At 32.9% G+C, this 18199-nt stretch overlaps 1 protein-coding gene across 13 annotated transcripts in view; it reads right to left on the minus strand.

Moving 5' to 3' along the window:
* The window catches only part of Dgkb (diacylglycerol kinase beta), a 640490-nt gene that overhangs the window by 485501 nt on the left and 136790 nt on the right, over window positions 1-18199 (minus strand). For 9 of the 13 annotated variants that reach the window (XM_047561038.1, XM_047561039.1, XM_047561045.1 and 6 more), the window contains exons 4-5: window positions 17130-17150; window positions 5595-5748 (exon numbers count right to left, since the gene is read on the minus strand). In XM_047561038.1, the coding sequence (XP_047416994.1) occupies window positions 5595-5748; window positions 17130-17150 (175 nt within the window). Of the gene's footprint in view, window positions 1-5355; window positions 5410-5594; window positions 5749-17129; window positions 17151-18199 lie in introns of those variants that run through there. The other 4 variants (XM_047561044.1, XM_047561042.1, XM_047561041.1 and 1 more) reach the window with 2 other exon arrangements.

Here is an 18199-nt window from a genome sequence, read left to right on the forward strand (position 1 = left end):
CTGGATAACAAATCAAGAAGGAATATAAAATAATCATTCCTCAAAATATGAGGGAATGTACCAGGGATGCTATGAGATGCATACGGTGTTTCCTTTATTTGGGTGCTAGGCGTGCTTCCATGTATCACACTTTAGGGATGCCATCTCATTGATCACTGAGTTTCCAGCATGGAAATCAGTATGTGCTATAGTTGGGTTTTTCTGAGGGATAAGGGCAGATCAAACATCAAACAAGGAAGCACAGATTCCTAAGTAGGCAGAGAAGCTTTAAGTCACAGCAAAAAGTAGGCTATGAAAAAGACATGTTTAATCCTTTGGTTTGTATCTCTGTGCCTTCCTCAATACCAATAATTTGTAAAATTGGTCTTTTCATGATATTCCATAATTCTTAGAGGTTCTGTTCATGATTTCTTACCATCTTCTCAGTTTGGTCAACTTTATTTTCAAGATTAAATATTTTGTCTTCATTGTCTGAGATTCTGTCTTCCATGAGATCTATTCTGTTGGTGATGCTTCCTACTGAGTTTTTAATTTGGTTTATTGTTTCTTTCATTTCAAGTATTTCTGTTTTTTTTTTTTTCCAGAATCTCTATTTCTTTATTGAAATACTCTTTTGCTTCCTTCATTTGCTCTTTTAACTGTTTATTGGAGTGATCATACATTACCTACATTTGTTCTCTTATCTTATCCTTTGCCTCACAGATCATTAAAAAAAAAAAGACTGAAAATTAAGGGACTATACCACAGATAGTCAACATTTTAGTGTCTAAATATTGAAAGCAACCTTAAGCATGTAAAAATTAGATAATTATTATTCAGTGATGATAAGTCTATTTAACCAAACACTATGCATTTTTAAAAATGATGATTGCAAAGTTAACATGGAAATGGAAAATACACTTTTTTGTTAATGGAATTTTAAAAAACATGCTTATTAAAAACAAAATTCTGCAGGGGGGAAAAAAAGGCATGGAGTATATGAGATTGTGGGCAAACTCTGTAACCGGTGTAGCATTGTATCACCTTCCTGACTAACATAGTTCACACAGGCAACATACCTGGGACCTTGAGCCTCACTAAGGAAATTTTGGAACAGGTATCTTTAAAGGACTCCATGTATTCCTATGTATCCTGCACCCACTCCCTTTACCAACTCTATTTAATCAGCTTTCAGAATCAGGGACTTATGTTTGCTTGAAAATGAAATGTTTAATATATAAGCGCCACAATAATCGATGGTGAAGACCTGAAATTTGGAAATACAAAAGTAATATTATCAGGTTTCTGTTATAACACTTTGGAGATGGAAAGTCAATGTTCAGTTGGGAGCCACATTGATACAAACAATGATAAATAAAATCATGATTGTGAGTAAGTGGTCATCATGACTAATAAAGAATATTCTGTGATGAGGAATGATACCCTGACAGGTTGGAAGGGTCCAATATTTAGTGCTAGGAAACTGATAGATTTGAGGTGCCACTCACCAAGAAAGAAGGCACAAATAGAAGCAGGTTTGAATAGAATATAATTAGTTTACATTCAGACATAGTTTTTTTAATATCTTATGGGACATCCAGAAAATGGATGTGATATGGATATGTGGATGTGAGCTAAAGAAACAATTCTCAGTTTTATAGATAGTAATTGAGACATTTTATATTTGACTTTAGCTATGTTTAAATGATGTGAACAAATGTCATTGTGTTGTGATTGTGGGGAGAGATTTAAATCAACTTAAGGAAGTTTGGAAAATCTTACCAAATGTTTCCAGGGGACAGTATCAATAATAAATAATTTTTATAAAATATTTATTTTAAAGTTCAAGAAGTGTTAAGGTCATATAAACACCAGGTATTAGGAATTTGTAGTGTCAGCAATCTATATGTGAAATTCATCTTGGGTAATACACTGTTAAAGTTGAAGTGATAGAAATATGAGCGCAGAAAATCAATTTATAGTTAGGAGGCTGGGAGCACCTTGTGGAAAATGCAAAGTTCTAACTGATTGAAAAATGTCTGTAAAGTGAGGAACTCTAAGGATGAAAGTAAGAAGAGAAGTTGGTCACTGGTTGGCAGAAAAGTGGGAGATTAGGGACCTAGCATTTATAAGAAGAGACAGAAAAGGCATGAGAATGCCGAAGATATATTGCATTAGGAATATTTTCAAAAATCCAAAATCCAGCTAGCACTGTGGCTCATGCCTGTAATTCCAGTGGCTCTGGAGACTGAGGCAGGAGGATCACAAGTTTAAAACCAGCCTCAGCAAAAGCGAGGTGCTAAACAATTCACTGAGACCATGTATCTATATAAAATACAAACTAGGGCTGGGGATATGGCTTAGTGATTGATTGAACGCCCCTGAGTTCAATCCTCAGTACTCCCTCCACAAAAAAAAAAAAAAAAAAAAAAAAATCTGAAGTCCAAAATGGGTAGAGTAGAAGTGATCACCTTCAAGTAAGTGATGAAAGGAGCTTATTTTACAACCAAGTATTTCACATAAACAATTCACCCATTTCATAAAATTCCAGATGGATCATTAGGTATTCCAGGTCAAACAAAACACTGATACCTGTATGCACATACTTGTGCACAAACCTTATACCAATTTATATTATATTTTTAAGTTTTTTAAGAATTTTATTCTATGAAAACTAAATGTCTTACTTGCATTATATCTCCTATATTTGACTGTCAATCATTGATGGGAGAAACTTTTTTCCCCTTTTTAGGTTTGTATTTTATTGAGGAACTCTTATTTTTTGACTGACATGCAGAGTAATAAATAGCTATCCTATTATTGCTGGTATTATAGTAATTGAATACAGTAAAATCTAACAGGGAACAAGCAAAATACATGATAGTACCTTTCTGTTCAAAAGTCACTGTGATTTTTCAACCACAAATACACCTTGTCTAGTATAATACATTATTATGAAGCAAGATTCTGGGAACAGAAAGACATTTGTGTTTTCAGTTTCTGAGTCAAGAAAACCTTGGCCCTTGACAATTTCTTTGCAGTCTAGTGTTCCTTCTTCTTCAGGAGAAACTATCAAAGGTATTTCTGAAAAGAAAATAAGGTAGAAATGGTCCTGGAAAGGACACTATGCACTCAGTTCTAAAACGTGGAGGTCAAACTTTGAAAAGAAACGAAAGTTAATTTATTATTGCTGTCTGAGGGCTTGATGGTCACACAGCTTATATTTCTTTCAAGTCAGTCTATGCACAATGAGACTGTCCCAAATGAAGAGCAGTCTAAGGAGGAAACCTTCCTTATTTTTTTTCCCACTTGAAACCTGATTTCCTAGTAAATCTAACATCTTCAATTTAGTACTTAATATATGGCTGTTAGAAGAAAAGAAAGTTTAAGTCTAACTAAGTTATTAAAATCATTCTCTTTCTTTTACATCTGATACAGACAACATAAAAAACACCCTCTTTTTTCTGAAAATCCAAGGACAGTATTAGTTCATGCAAACTAGAAGGTCAGGTTTGTTATTTTATTCAATTTCAGATATATGCAATCAATTACAGCATGAAGAGAGAACTGAGAAGTTTTAATTTTTAGGTCAATAAGGAATTATCTTATCTTAAAATGTTTAGCACAGAAGACTCTTAAACTCTCATACCACGACTTTAAGGACCAACTATTGAAACTCAGTTTGAGAAAAAACAGCAAGTGTGATGAGGCTTCTTAATTCATGGTGCAATGGGAAATATTTAAAAACTAAAAAATATACGGATAAAAAATCTGGTAAACATGGTAGTCATCACATATCTTTGTGGGTTACCATATCAAGTGTTCATTTGATTTTTAAAAGTTTGTACCAATACCTGATAGCTCTTGGAAAATTAGGTAACACCCTTAACAGAGAGGGTAGGGGCACAACATAAGATGTAGTAATGCTGACTGTTGATCAGACAGACTGAAGTAACTGTTTCCTGATTACCTGTACTTCTGTATTCTACTTTGGGATATTAAGGCTGTTGTTCTTCAGACCATTGGCTCTCCTAGGATACCTGAGTTCCCTTCAGGGGATTTGGAAGGTCAAGATAATTTTCATAATAATTCTAAGGTAATGTTTGACTTTCTCATTCTCATTCTGTCATGAATGTACAGGGAGGTTCTCAAGAAGCCCTATGGTATATGATATGGCAACAGAAACACACACAGGTAAGATTATCCAGATTTCCTCAGTAAAGTTAGGCATTAAAGAGATTAGTGATGATGCAGAATTATGTCATATTTCTCAGTCATTTTGTTTTTGAAAATAGACATTTTTAATGAAATAGGATAATTTTGTTAGCATGAAGTGTGCTGATTGTTATTTTTAGAATATCTCGTTTAATACAGTAAATACCAATAGATATCATATACATAAAGAAAATTATTTCTGATCCACAATAATATTTAAAAATTTAACATTCAGAAGATTCCTAATATCAAAGAGTGAGAAATACTGCTGAATGCCTACATCTCTCTATTGCCAGCTGAATTCCTGATGGGTCTTTAGGGGACACTAGACAGAGATGGAAGTCAGGAGGAAGGAGACAGAGCAGACTCCTGCTAGGCAGCCATCTCTTCAGCATTTCATTCCCACAACGCATGGTTCCAGTGGCAATAGTTTCTATTCTCCAGCTTAATGCCTTGCTAACAAAAGGACAGGAACTTTCTGGTACATGGTCCAGCACAGACCACCGTGATGCACCCCCATGAGAGATATAAGGTCCAGGGCTATAGGCTCCTCCTTGAACTTGTGATCTATGAAAGTCAGCCAGGAAGGGCCCACTCCACAGAGATCCAAAGGCTAGATCTTCCAAGTGATGCTCTCATCCTAGAACTGCGTCCCTGGTCAAGAGGTCCTTCCTCCAGGCCTCTGGATTTTGATTACTTTAACCTAGTGACAATACATATTTCCTACAGTCCTCACTATCTAAACATTATGTCTTCCCTTTGCTTTTTCAATCCTCCAACATCATTCAACCAATTTCCAATTTTACATTCTTTTATGTAATTTCAATTTTCCTAACTGGATGAAGATTGGTACAGTTATTAGTAGGTATTAATGTGCTTCTACATCTCTAAAATACTATCTATAACAAGAGAGTCAACCACTTTTGTGGTAAAAAAATAATAATAATAATTATCAAAGAGAAAAAATCTATTCTTAGCTCACAAATCAAAAAGTGTGAAAGTATACTGGTAATTACCATAATTAATTTTAAATATCATTAAGTTTTCCAGACATAACTGCTTTGAGACTATATTTTCACATATGCAGTTATCTATATTTGTCTGGTCATTTAAAAATAACACTTTTCTAAATTTAATAAAAGTATGCCTTAAAATGATTACCTCAACATGGACTTGTAGGTCAAGTGATAGATAATGATGAATTATATGTTCCTTAATGTTTAATTATAATATTATTATTAAATCATTTTAAGTGATTTACATAATCACAGTGTAGATGTATAAATCCTGCAAAAAAGACAATTTCAATCAAATTGTCATTTCTCTTCTATGAGAAATTAATACTGATTTAGCTTTTGAGATTTTTACTGCATAGACACTTTTAAAGTAAATAAACTTACCACCTGAAAGAAGAGCAGGCTTACTTTTAACCATTGGGCTAGAATGAGGAAACTTGTTGCTAAATGACATGAAAAGGTGTGCAGTGAAATCATCGGGAAGCTCGGCTTCCAGGAATGTCTTCATGAATAGCTTGAAACCTTCAAAATCTATGGTCTGAAAAACAATTTTTAAACATATATTTTAAGATCCAGCCAAATGTTAAGATTTTGTGCTACATTCAAAATCATTAGTAGATATTACCACCAACATTTGTTATATCCAAAAGGAAATTACCAAGTTGAGAACAAGGTTGGCCAGTCCTACACTAATATTGGCAATGGGATATAAGTCTCACCTGTTGTGGTGTAAGCAGGAAGAGAAGGAAATTTCCAGTTAGATATTTCTATTTCCACAGTATCTGTACAACCTTGAAAATTTACTCTCTGAAACTCAGTTTTGTCCTCTACGTATTGGTGCTCTTATTCCTGTCCCACCAAGTGGTGATGATTAGATTTGATGATGGTATGAACAAGTCAATGCAGTCTTAGGATCCCAAGAGGCGCACACAAAGAAAGGAAAATTCTGGTCTCCTTTCCTTGTCAGTAATGGTGAGTACTGCTTTTTGACCATTGGTAAAAGTGGTTGACATTAATGTTTCAACTAAACACTGAGATTACTTGATACAATAGTACAAAGATTTATATGCAGACTTTCAAAGAAACATAATTCAAGATCATTACATATCCTTCTTCATTACAGAACTATGTTGATTAGAACAATTTGAAGAGCATTGTTATGGCACTGCGTGTCACTGTGACCACTTGGGGAATGATGATGAAAGCCACCTTGAACCTCAAGTTAAATGGGAGCATTGCTCAGGAGAACTTGCTTTCAGCTCCCAGCAGAGGACAATGGACCAGTGTCTGGCTTCTGTTGGGGAAACTGAGAACAAGCAGGTGATACTCTGGTGATAAGGTATGTGAATGGTATTGTACTGCAGTTGGCCAAAAACCTCTGTGACTGAAGGAATAATGACAGGTATGTTTTCTGAGAAACAGAGGTAGACAATGTAGAAGAAAAGGTCTGTGGAATTGTCTAGGGTCTTGTCCATTTGAAAGAAGAAGACCTACAGAGAAAAGGCTGGAATAAAGCGGCATGGGTCAAAAGAAAGAGAGTGCAACTGAAGATGAGCTTCATAGGGAGTCCTTTCAAGGGTCATTTTTCCTTACCCTGCTTAATGTACTGAGATGAAACTAAAAATAGAACAAAAATGAAATTTGGCAAGCTGATGCTTTTAATTTTGTTCAAACTCCTGGCAAGTGAGAATGAAATTAATTTTCTAAAGTGTTATTTTGGAATTTTAAAAGTCTATTTTTCCTGTATAAGAATATTGGGGGAAGGAGTTGAAATGTGATCACCCACCACCTATTATTATCATTATCATTTTATTATTGTTATAATATTTTGAATAAACCCCAAAATAGAATATAACAATCAGGGATATCATCAGAGCAAGTAAATTTTTAAAACCTGGATCATGTACTAATTAAGTATCTTTGCTTTTTTAACTTAAACTCGAGCAAAAAACAACGACAAAAAAAGGTTCACTTATTAATAGTTCCAAGACTCTGCCTACACCTCAATCTGACCTTTTCAGTTAACTTATTTTTGTTTTGCTTATTCATTCTCACAAATAAGACATTTATACTGGTGACTGTAAAAAGATTTCATTTTCTTTCATATTAAATAAATCTCTACCACCATCACAAAATATTGTGAACTCTGCTAGTAGAGTGAATTATATAACTAAATCTATGAATAATATAAAAATATGAAGAATAGCCTTGGGAAGAATTTCTTTCAAAGAGCAACTTAACACAATGACGACAATCAACACTTTACAAAGATGAGGCCCACTACCAGGCCACTGTATTCAACCTAAGTTTTGAGAAGGCACATTTACTCTTGCCAATAGGATTCCTTAGAGATTACCTATTAGAGGGAAAAAATATACACTCAACTGAATGAGCGACCAACATTGTAGATGATCTTCAACATGTATGAAGTCCCGTGGGGAACCGAGAATTGATTTAATTGCAAAGTTACAGGAAGTTTGTGGGATGAAAATACTTGTAGACATAGTGGTTAAAAGCAAGGTTCATCATGGTAAGCACTTCCTTTTCTGCCCTATGTCTTCTGTGCTCAGCATTTTGTTTACAATATAACAAATGACAAGGACTTTGGTATTGGAAGTCAGATTACCTGGATCGATTCTTGGATTCAATATTGGCTGTGTGACTGTGGAAAAATTATTTAATCTCCACAGGCCTTAGTTTCTTCATCTATTCAATTTGAATAACAGTATCTACCTCTTAGCTTGTTGGAATATTTAGATTTTGTACTGTTTTTAAAGCAGCATAATGATATCTGGCACACACTAAGTATTATAAATAGTTAAACAAATATAAACAATGTTTGTGAATAGAATCATTAGTATTAATGTTCAGAATTCCAAACAATATTAAAAAATAGACTTCAAATTTATATACATGTTTTCATATGCATTTAATAAGCCATTACATGGTTCACTGTTTTCATTGTTGTTTGGGAAGCTAATAATAAAAACTGAACTTTTAGAAGGTGCAAAAGACTAGAAATTGCCAAAAGTTTTTCTCTGGGTCTCCTTTCAGAATGTGACTATATTTGAAAACAGTTATTTCAAGCTTAGAGTTTACCTTGGTGACAAAAGAAAACAAAATCCACAAACAAATGGAAACAAAAGCAAAAGCAAGGACTTCAAAATAAAACAGTTTTGTTTCAGAGTCCAATACTTTCGGTTGCCATGAGTGATATGGGGCAAGGGCAAAGAATTTATTTGTTCTTTTTTGAAGACAACACCTGCCAAATCTCAATTGTGTGCCCTTTATGGAGCCTTACACTCCCAGGAAGAATCACAGTGAAATGGTTAACTGTGATTTAATGATGAAAACCAGAAGAAAGGCCAACAAAGAGGGGAAACAAGCTGAACTGTCCAGCATTTCTCCTCTTGAACAACACTTTCCTCCTCAGTCCTCTTTTTTTTTTTCTTCTCTTTTTAGCACTCAGGAAGGGTTTCCAAGCTTTCCAAAGTATCCTACCTCCGTCTTGCTCAATAAGCAAAAAATTCAGTTTAGTTTTATTTTCTGACAGCTCTAAGACTTAATTTCCTCCATATAAAGTTGGCTATTACATCAGCAGTTCAGGGTTTTTATCTAAATGTAATAAAAAGTAGTGTAAATTGTTTTGCATACCCTCAAGCACATAATATGTAAAAGAAGTAAAATAGTAAAAAGAATAAATGAAAGGAAACACTGTCTTGAGGTTAGATGGATGTTCTTTATTATCTGAACTTGCCTTTTCAGGGTTCTAGGAAACTCTAAAATCCACTGTATCTTCTCAAATAAAAACTTCAGGTTTTATGTGATCTTAGATATTTTAAATAACTATTCTGTTATTTGGCAACATTAATATAAACTGTTTTTAGAAGGCAAGAATTTAAAAATAGATATCATACTATCTTTTAAAGACAATTACACTGTAATCCCAGTTACTCAGGAAGCTGAGTCAGGAGGATCACATATTTGAAGTCAGACTAGAGAACTCAGTGAGACACTTTCTAAAAATAAAATATAAAAAGGGCTGAGAGGGAGTATCCCTGGGTTCAAACCTCAATTTGGCCCCACACACCCGTACAAAAGAAAGAAAGGGGATGGAAAGGAAAAAGTCTACTACAGAGAAGCATAGATTAAGTATTTTCTTAGTTCTTAATGACTTCTAAGAGACTGCTGAAAGGTTACTGACAAAGTTAATTGTTTCTCCAACTTCTTTTCTGTGTTCTTGAGAGTAGAACTTTCTCTTGTGTTTTCTTATATACATGGCTTACAATGCTGCAAAACCCAAGGTTTATAGCCCCATCATAGCTGACTCAGTTGAGGAATTGGTTCTTCAATGATCATCCTGAGAAAACATCCCCTTTCTTTTTTCATTCATAAAAGATATTTTTAAATATCTTCTAAAATTCTATGTTGTCTAAGTTATTATACATCTTTGATATGATTGATGTCTTCAATTCATACATTTTTCCTATCTAACAGTAGAAATTTTCCAAATTTAGGTTTCAGAGTTTCTACTGCTGCCATTACAATTTTTTATTTAATATTATGGCCTTTAAATAGAATAAGTTCACTTATAGATCTATCAATGGAAACATTAATAAGGAAAAGTGGATAAGACACCCTTGAGTGTTCAAAAATTCTATTAGAATGTAAGCTCATACAAATACAGAACAATATTTAAAATTTCGAAAACTTTTTTTTTTTCTTAAGGAGCAGTCACAAAGTATTCAGAGAATCTGTGACAAATGCAGACTGAGGGCTCTGCTCAGATGTTGCTGCCAAACTAGCATAAATTCGAAACACATTTCTATATGCTTTTCATTATTATATTTGACCGTCTGGATCCTTTGTTTTTAAATCCACTTTAATACTAAGGAAATAATATTGGTATTCATCTGAATAGATTTAAAGTGAATGAAAATAAATGTTGTAATTTTATCATTAATTTCTTCTGGCAGTTTTGGGTTGGGGATTTTCTCATGTTCAGCAAATGATCATTGATCACCCACTCTGTACCAAGCATTTTATAGGTGTTAGGAAAAAAGTATTATTGAAACACAAAAATATCCTTCCCATCAGGGAGCTTATCTTCTAATGAAGGGAATAAGAAAACAACAACAAAATGTGCTAGATTCACCATGTTGGATGGTATTAACTGCTGTAGAAACAATAAAGAAGGAAAATATTTATATATTTGGGGAAGTGTGATTGTAGTTTTAAATCAGATAATCAGGAAATAATCTGTTCCTTGAGTAAAGATTTAAAGATGATGATGGAAAAATGTTTGCATGTATTTGGAAGAAGAACATTCTAGAAAGAAAAAACAGTTAGTGCAAAGACCTGAGGTGTAAGGATGTTCCTGTTTTAGGGGTATTTATATAAGCTCTATGAGAATAGCAGGAGACTGGAACAGGAGGGAGGGGAAACTTAAAAAATAAGAGCCATGGATAGGATTGATGGTGACAAGTGGACTGGGGCAAATCACATAGAATTTTCAATCATCAAAGGACAGTTATTGTGTTAACATGAATTGGAGGAATGCATTGGAGGGTTTTTAGCAGGAAACCACAGGATCTGACTCAATTTAACAGGATCATATGACCATAACACTCATTTTTATATAAGGCAAAGATAGTCCCTACAAAGTTTTTCAAATTTTTCTAACAAGTGCTTTTGTGTTTTAAAAGATATGTAATAATTAATTAATAAAATGCATTTTTGAGCAATTATAGATGAAGTGAACATCTAAAACCACAAACCAAGGAAAGACTTTCCTTCATTTATTTATGAGTGTCAATTGAAAGTCTAAATGTGTAAGGTATTATGTTAGCTATTGGTCAAAAAAACACTGATGAAAAGAGGCAGTTAATGATTTAAAATATTAAAGTATTTTCTTTCATCATGTTCATTTCAACTTTGCTTTCTAATCTATCATTAGCGAATTATGTTAAAGTGGAAATTGATGTGAAGACCATTAAGCCAAAGTATAGATATTAAATATGTAAAATGGCTAATTTTCTGAAATTTCAAGCACATCTTTTTTATATTAATATACTTTCCGAAAAATTCATATTTTTAAATTTTTCATTTATTATGATTTTTGAAATACAATTGTGTGATTACTTTAAATTTCAGAGAAGTCTTTGATAATTCCTTAAAAACTGCCATGTAGCAACTTTCTTTGAAAAGAAATAATGAAAAGTATAAAAATCTTCAATATTAATTTTTAAATTCATCCACCAGAGGCACATAATCCACAAGACTATGCACTGCCTACAGTTGACCTTGCCTAAGCCTAGCCTTTATTAAGTCTCAGTAGAGAGAAAATGAAAAATGTATACTTTTAGTAAGAGATCAGACATGGCAAAAAAAAAGGACAATGATACTTCAAGTTATTTTAGTGATTACAAAATGCAAATTGTGGATTGGAAGAATTTTAATGAGAATATTTTTTAATGTGGTTTCCTGTATGCATTGTAATTTACTCTTATGTACTTCAGCTGACATCAGTCCCTTTAAATCCGATGTGAATCTGCCTAGTCTATTTTTCAACATTGTCACTAGTACAGAATTGAGTGTTAATAAAACATACGCATAGGTACATACACATTTTCTCTTTGAAAAATGAAACCCACTATAGATATCATGAACACCCATATACATGAATAATTCCAATGAATGATGTCAGTTTTTAATTATTCCTGTACTTGAATGTTCACTTTTAAAGAACATTTCCAAAGGTAACACTCTGAGTGGGGATACATGCAGGCCGATTTACATGTGTGATTTCTTATCCCTGCAGAACTAGAAGTTCCAACCCTACTGTGCATCAGAGATTATCATGCCAAATAAGCCAGTTGCCCAAAACCAAAGGCCTAATATTCATGTGAATGCTAACACAAAACAAGGGAGATAAGGAAGAATAGAAGTTCAGTGGATAGACAAAGCGAAATGAAGGGAAGGGAGTGGAGAGAGAAATAAGAAAGAGAGTAGAATGAATTGGATACGACTTTCCAATGTTCATGTATAAATACGTGACCAGTGAAACTCTATATCATGTACAACTATAAGAATGGGATCCTAATTAGAATAAGTAATGCTCCTTATATGTATAATATGTCAAAATACACACTACTGTCCTGTATAGCTAAAAAGAATAAAAAAGTACATGAAAGCATTACAATGTGATTAATATAGTGTCTTTTACACTGTAGGTTCTCCTTATTTTTGTTAAGAATAGACACTAGGATGGCAAAAATGGCAAAATTCCACTCAATGATATCTTCATAGGCAACCTAGCAAGAAATAAACTTGGTTCAGGTGGAATGATAAAAATTTTGTAAAGTAGAATAAATATGAAAAGTTTCTCAGCAGGGATATATTCTTTTACTTCATGAATTTCAAACAACATTATTTCAAAGTATAACGGATTATAGCTACATATTTATTATTGTAATAGAATAAAATAAAATAAAACCAGTAAGGACAATGTGACCAAGGGTTTCAAAAACATTCTATTCCAAAAATTCTGTTCTTTGACTCCCTCAATGCTCAAATCTGCCAGGATTAGCCCTGGGAGAAATATCAAGTTGAGAAGGATAATAAAACCAGGAAACACTCTGTCAACATCTAAAAGTAAGGGATTAAGATTTTACAACTAGGTCAGGGAATTTACTATTTTTAGGACTTGAGAATCTCCTGAATTGAAGTGTTTTTAGCAACTTGTAAAGTGGATTTACTAGGTTGACACTCTTGGGTAGCAAAGATCATTCTGAGCATTTCTGTTTGTCTCACAGAACCATATTCAGTATCTAATGTATATTAAACATGCCACAGTTAGTGCATTTGGAATGCAGTACAGTAGTTTCTTTAAGTTCCAATTTTTTTTCTCTTTTTGTATATTTGTGTCTCAATGATGAGTGTGTTTCTTCTGCTTTTCTTCTCAAAGTCTCCATCTTTTCTTTTAACCTGTATGGTTAATGATCTGCTAAGTTATCCCTGAATGGAAAGATGATATTAGAAATTTGATTAAAATGCCAGTTGCATATAATGAAAACACTAAGTATGGCAATGTTTTAGTAACTGAGCCAAGTATGTCATGTGTATGCTATAATTTAATCCTCACAATAGCCCAATAAGTAGATGCTATTATTACTCCTTTTTAGATAATCTGAGGCTCAGAAAAATTCACTAAATAACTGAACTCCAAAAACTCCTAATTATCACTGAATTAAATTCAATGCCCATCATGTTATAGGTAATCAAGTACAATTTTGCAGACACATTTTGCAGTATTCATACATGATACAATATATTCTGCAGTTGAGTTTTTAAGTTAGGTGCATTGATCAGTATCAGTAAACCTATCATTTCAGAAGAAGAGCTATTGACACAAAAATGTATAAAAATAAAGAGTAATGATATGACACTCTCTTCAGTTGCCCAGTTTTGAAGACATTTGTCACTCTTTTTGCAAACTTTCATTAAAATTGTAACCTATTACATATATCTGAAACATGTTCTAAATTTGTCTCTGGCCTCCATTATAATCCCCATTGCTACCTAAATTGTCTTTATTGCTTTGGATATCTTGTCTTCCACTGAAGTCTATTTCACACATCATCTTTGAAGGTATTTCTCTAAGAGAAAATTTTAACTAGTTCATCTTAATGGTATTAATTATGATTTCTATTACCTATTTAAGGGCTGGGGTTGTAGCTCAGTGGTAGAGCACTTGCCCAGCATGTGTGAAGCACTGGGTTTGATTCTCAGCACTGCATATAAATAAATGTATAAAATAAAGGTCCATCAACAACTAAAAAATATTTTTTAAAAAACTTTAAAATTCTTAGATATTCTAAGTCTTTCTATCTAAATATCTAGGTTAATTTACCATCAGTACTCTTCTGATCAAAGAACTGCTGATGATAAAGAATAAATAAATAAAAATCATAGACAAAACTCTAAAAATAAACTTCCAGTGTGACTGAGTATCTTTTGTCCTATTTGTCCTTGGAAAAGAGCAGAGAGGTCCCCTCAAGATAAAATATCAGCATCACTGTTTAATCTGATATTTAACTCTTATTTAATAAATATTATTGAATAAATGAAAGGACAAATGAATTCATACAGTATTTAAAATTTACACTTAAGTTTGATTTTATTAAATTAGAGAGAGTAATAATTTTCCAAATCCATTTACATTTGTTCTATAATCTCATTTTTGAGAAAGTAACTAGATAGAATTGGCTTAATTGCACTTTATATACTCTAAATAATTACTTATATTTTATTTTTGTATGATTATTACAGTAACTTGTGGTAGAAATAAATAAATTTTGACAGTTATCACCTCACAGTCAAATCATTAATACAAGTTCTTAATGTAGAAAAGATTAAGCAGAAGGTTCATTCTCATTCTGTTTTCATAAATAGAAGATAGTGTATCTTTGTAAACATTGAAGTTTGGTTAAAATTTCATGAAACTATTCAAACTGATTTGTCTAATTATGTTATAACTAATTAAGCTAAAAAATCCATGTAAAAAACTTCTCAGATTGTTGGACATGATTTCATTCTATGCTAGAATAATTTTCTGAGTATCAAGGCATAAAAAACCAAGCCCACATATTGAAAGGCAAAGTACTATAGATTCCAAGAATAATTAATGGATGGTCAATATTAGGTTAATATCAGAATTTCAGTCTGGTAGTTTGCCTTAAAAACTGTGTCCCATCTGTAGGTTTGACGAGAAGGGGACAGTTATGGACATTGTACTGATGCTAATGGGCTAGAGAAGCAGAAATGCTGGTAAAGAAGTCACTCCTGGTTTGATAGAGTAGTGGGAGATGGAGCAAATACCACAGCACAATAGTGCTTCCACTAAGACAGCACTCAGGACTGAGGCCAGGTGTGGCAGTGGAAGTAAATATTGTGTCATGTCCTCATTTCTACCACATGGTAGAAAGAAATTATACAGCAGTTACTTCCTCACCTTCACACAAAAAAGTGAGGGTCTAAAAAAATGAAGGATACAAGATTGGTTGGAGTTCTATCTCAGATGTTCTAGCTAACTTTCGCATTTAGTACATGATTCAGAACTTTTGGATAAAATCATGTTGGTTACCAAAGTGTGACCATAGTCAGTGCCTCTAAATGCTAAGGGGACACATACTCTAAGCCAGTCACAGAGCTGATTATTTCACATGCATTTGGGAATTAAAACCTTTTAACAAACCAGTGTGACTGATACCCCCTGTATTTTATAGGTGAATAAGGCTTTATCAAGGTGGCATCTGAACTTAGTTCAGTCAGACTCCTAAAACAACATTTTCTGTGTTATCCTTTCTTCATGTATGCTTTCTTTAATGGAAAACATTGAATTTGATTCAGGAAGGGTAATTTTCATTTACAAAAGGGTTTTCATAATATTGTTAATAATTGTATGAGTGTCGATATCCTTTATAAAGACATTTAAAATATTACATTTGCGCTAGGGGTGTAGCTCAGTGGTATAATGATTTCCTAGTATGCATAAAGTTCTGGTTTCAATCCTGAGTGTAGTAGAAAATTAAAATAAAATATTACATTAGGTAGCAGCGCTACAATATGTAGTTTGTCAATGTATGTTCTCAGCTTTCTTATTAAGGGATCATAGCAACTTAATTGTCTGAATGTAAAACGTATAGACATTAACAGAAACAACTGCACGATATCAAGTGCAAAGATGAGGGAAGCCCAGGGAGCTATGAAAGCCTAACGCAGTCTTGGGCCAAGGACCATATACCTGACAGGAAAAGGCCACATGCAGAGAACACTGGTACACCAAGGACACAGATAGAGCAATAGCACAGGTAGCATTCTCAATTTTTTTTGACCCTTTGTGTTCCCTCAGTTTTGCCTGTTCTTTCTATTCTGCAAGAGATTTCTTGGCTACTAAAGAACAGCACATAGAACAAAGGATGGGCAAGGAGAAGAAAAAAAGAGACTCATTCTTTTGTCCCTGAGAAAAGCCAAGATTATAGGATCTAGGACCTGTATCTAAATCCACCAAGACCACTCTGATCTATCGATTGCTTTTTATATGCAAGGCATGAAATCACAGTGCTTGTTGTTACTGAAAGCATCAGAATACTTGAGAACAAAAAGCAGCTTGTATGTATCCATTATTGCCCAAGAGAAATGGTATCATAGTTTTAGAAAACTCATGCATTTTAGGAAGAAATATGCCTAAATTTATAAAATATATATATATTATATATATAATTCTATTGCACTAGAGTGTATTATCTACATAAAGCATCCAATAATGTGTCATAATTCTACACATTCAACTGAACTAGTGACCTATAACTTCCTTTATAAAATGAATTTTCCTGGGAAAAAGTAGTAGAAACACCAGACTGGTTGCCCTTTTTCCCAGGGGACAAAATTAACAATTTTGTGAAAGTTATATTTCACACACGGAATCTAACATAGAAATGTAACAAAACAAAACAAAAAGACTTTATCATTTTATTTTGAATGCGATTTTTAAATCTTTAAATCTTCTATTTTAAATTAATAAATTAAGATTTTCATTGAATAAGCTAATTCATCACAGTTTCACATGTCTGGGTAAAATTAGAAAATTAAATTCCAGAGTGTACAAAACTGAAGCCCATAATCTGAACGTTTTTAAAATTCTATTAAGGTAGTAGTTCCTCCATTTAAGACACTGACTTGAAAAAATTTCTGTCATACTTGATCGCAATTATAACTTTGAGTATTATAGTTAATATAACATACTATGTAAATATTATTGATACAGAAGTATAGTTTAGTGGTATGGATGACAGATTCATAGGTCATATCAGAATAAAAGAAGAAAGATAGATTTTAATAGAAAAGAAAATGTCTTACTTGGTTAAGAATGTCTTGTTTCTGTGCATGCAAGGAAAGAAAGAATACATGTGTTAATGTAAGATAATTTATACTTATTATCTCATTTCTCTGATAATTATACTAAAAGTTCAAGTTTACAGATTGGTTTTAAAACATACCCTAGGTCTATGAATCTCAAAATATGATTTTGAAACAGCAGCAGCAGCATAAACTGGGAAAGTGATAGAAATGCAAATTCATCAGCCCCACCCCAGAAACACAAAATCAGAAACTGAGGGAAGCAGGGAGAAACCCCACATGATTCTGTTGTACACTCCAATTTGAAAACCATCGACTAAATTAGTATTTGAATAAGCAAACAGTTTCAACTGACATGAGACAAATATAATGAATAACACATACAGTATGATAAAAGTGGTTAAAAGTGGATAATGAAAATATAAGCTTGTAAAAAAAAGTATTATGTAACTAATACTTATTCCTTGTTCTTCATGTTTCCCTTTATTAGCATAACACATCACACTTTTGTCCATGCTTCCAAAGATTACATATTCTTTCCATAAATTGCCAATTTATTTATATTTTTTAGATATCAGTGGAACAATTTGAAATTGATTTTAAAATCCAAGACAAAAAATATTACATGAAATTCCTAACTGGTTCCACTACTCTCATTTATAAGTCCTGTGTTTCATGGAAAATCTTTTCACTAAGACTAGAGCTCCTCTACAAACTAGTTGCAAGCATACTCTTAACTTCATACTATTCATATAAGATTAGATGAAGGTCAGTAAGAGCAAACTCTTACCTCGCCAGGCATAGGTCAGCAATAATTATATTTTCTGTGCTATGCCACACTCATTATAAAATCAATGATATCCACTACCTTCCCCTTTCCCTGATTCTTCCAATGAACCAGGGCCTTCCTGTTTTCTATGGAATAATCAATGGAGGGGAAAAAAAAAAAAAAAAAAAAAACAAGGAAAAAAAAAAGGGCATCAACCTTAAACTGGGTCTCTAGACAGTAGGTTTTAATTATAATTATTTAATTTTTGAGACACCATTTTTCTTAACATAAATTTATTTAT

This window comes from Sciurus carolinensis, chromosome 8 (genome assembly GCF_902686445.1).
Source record: "Sciurus carolinensis chromosome 8, mSciCar1.2, whole genome shotgun sequence".
Lineage (NCBI taxonomy): Eukaryota > Metazoa > Chordata > Mammalia > Rodentia > Sciuridae > Sciurus > Sciurus carolinensis.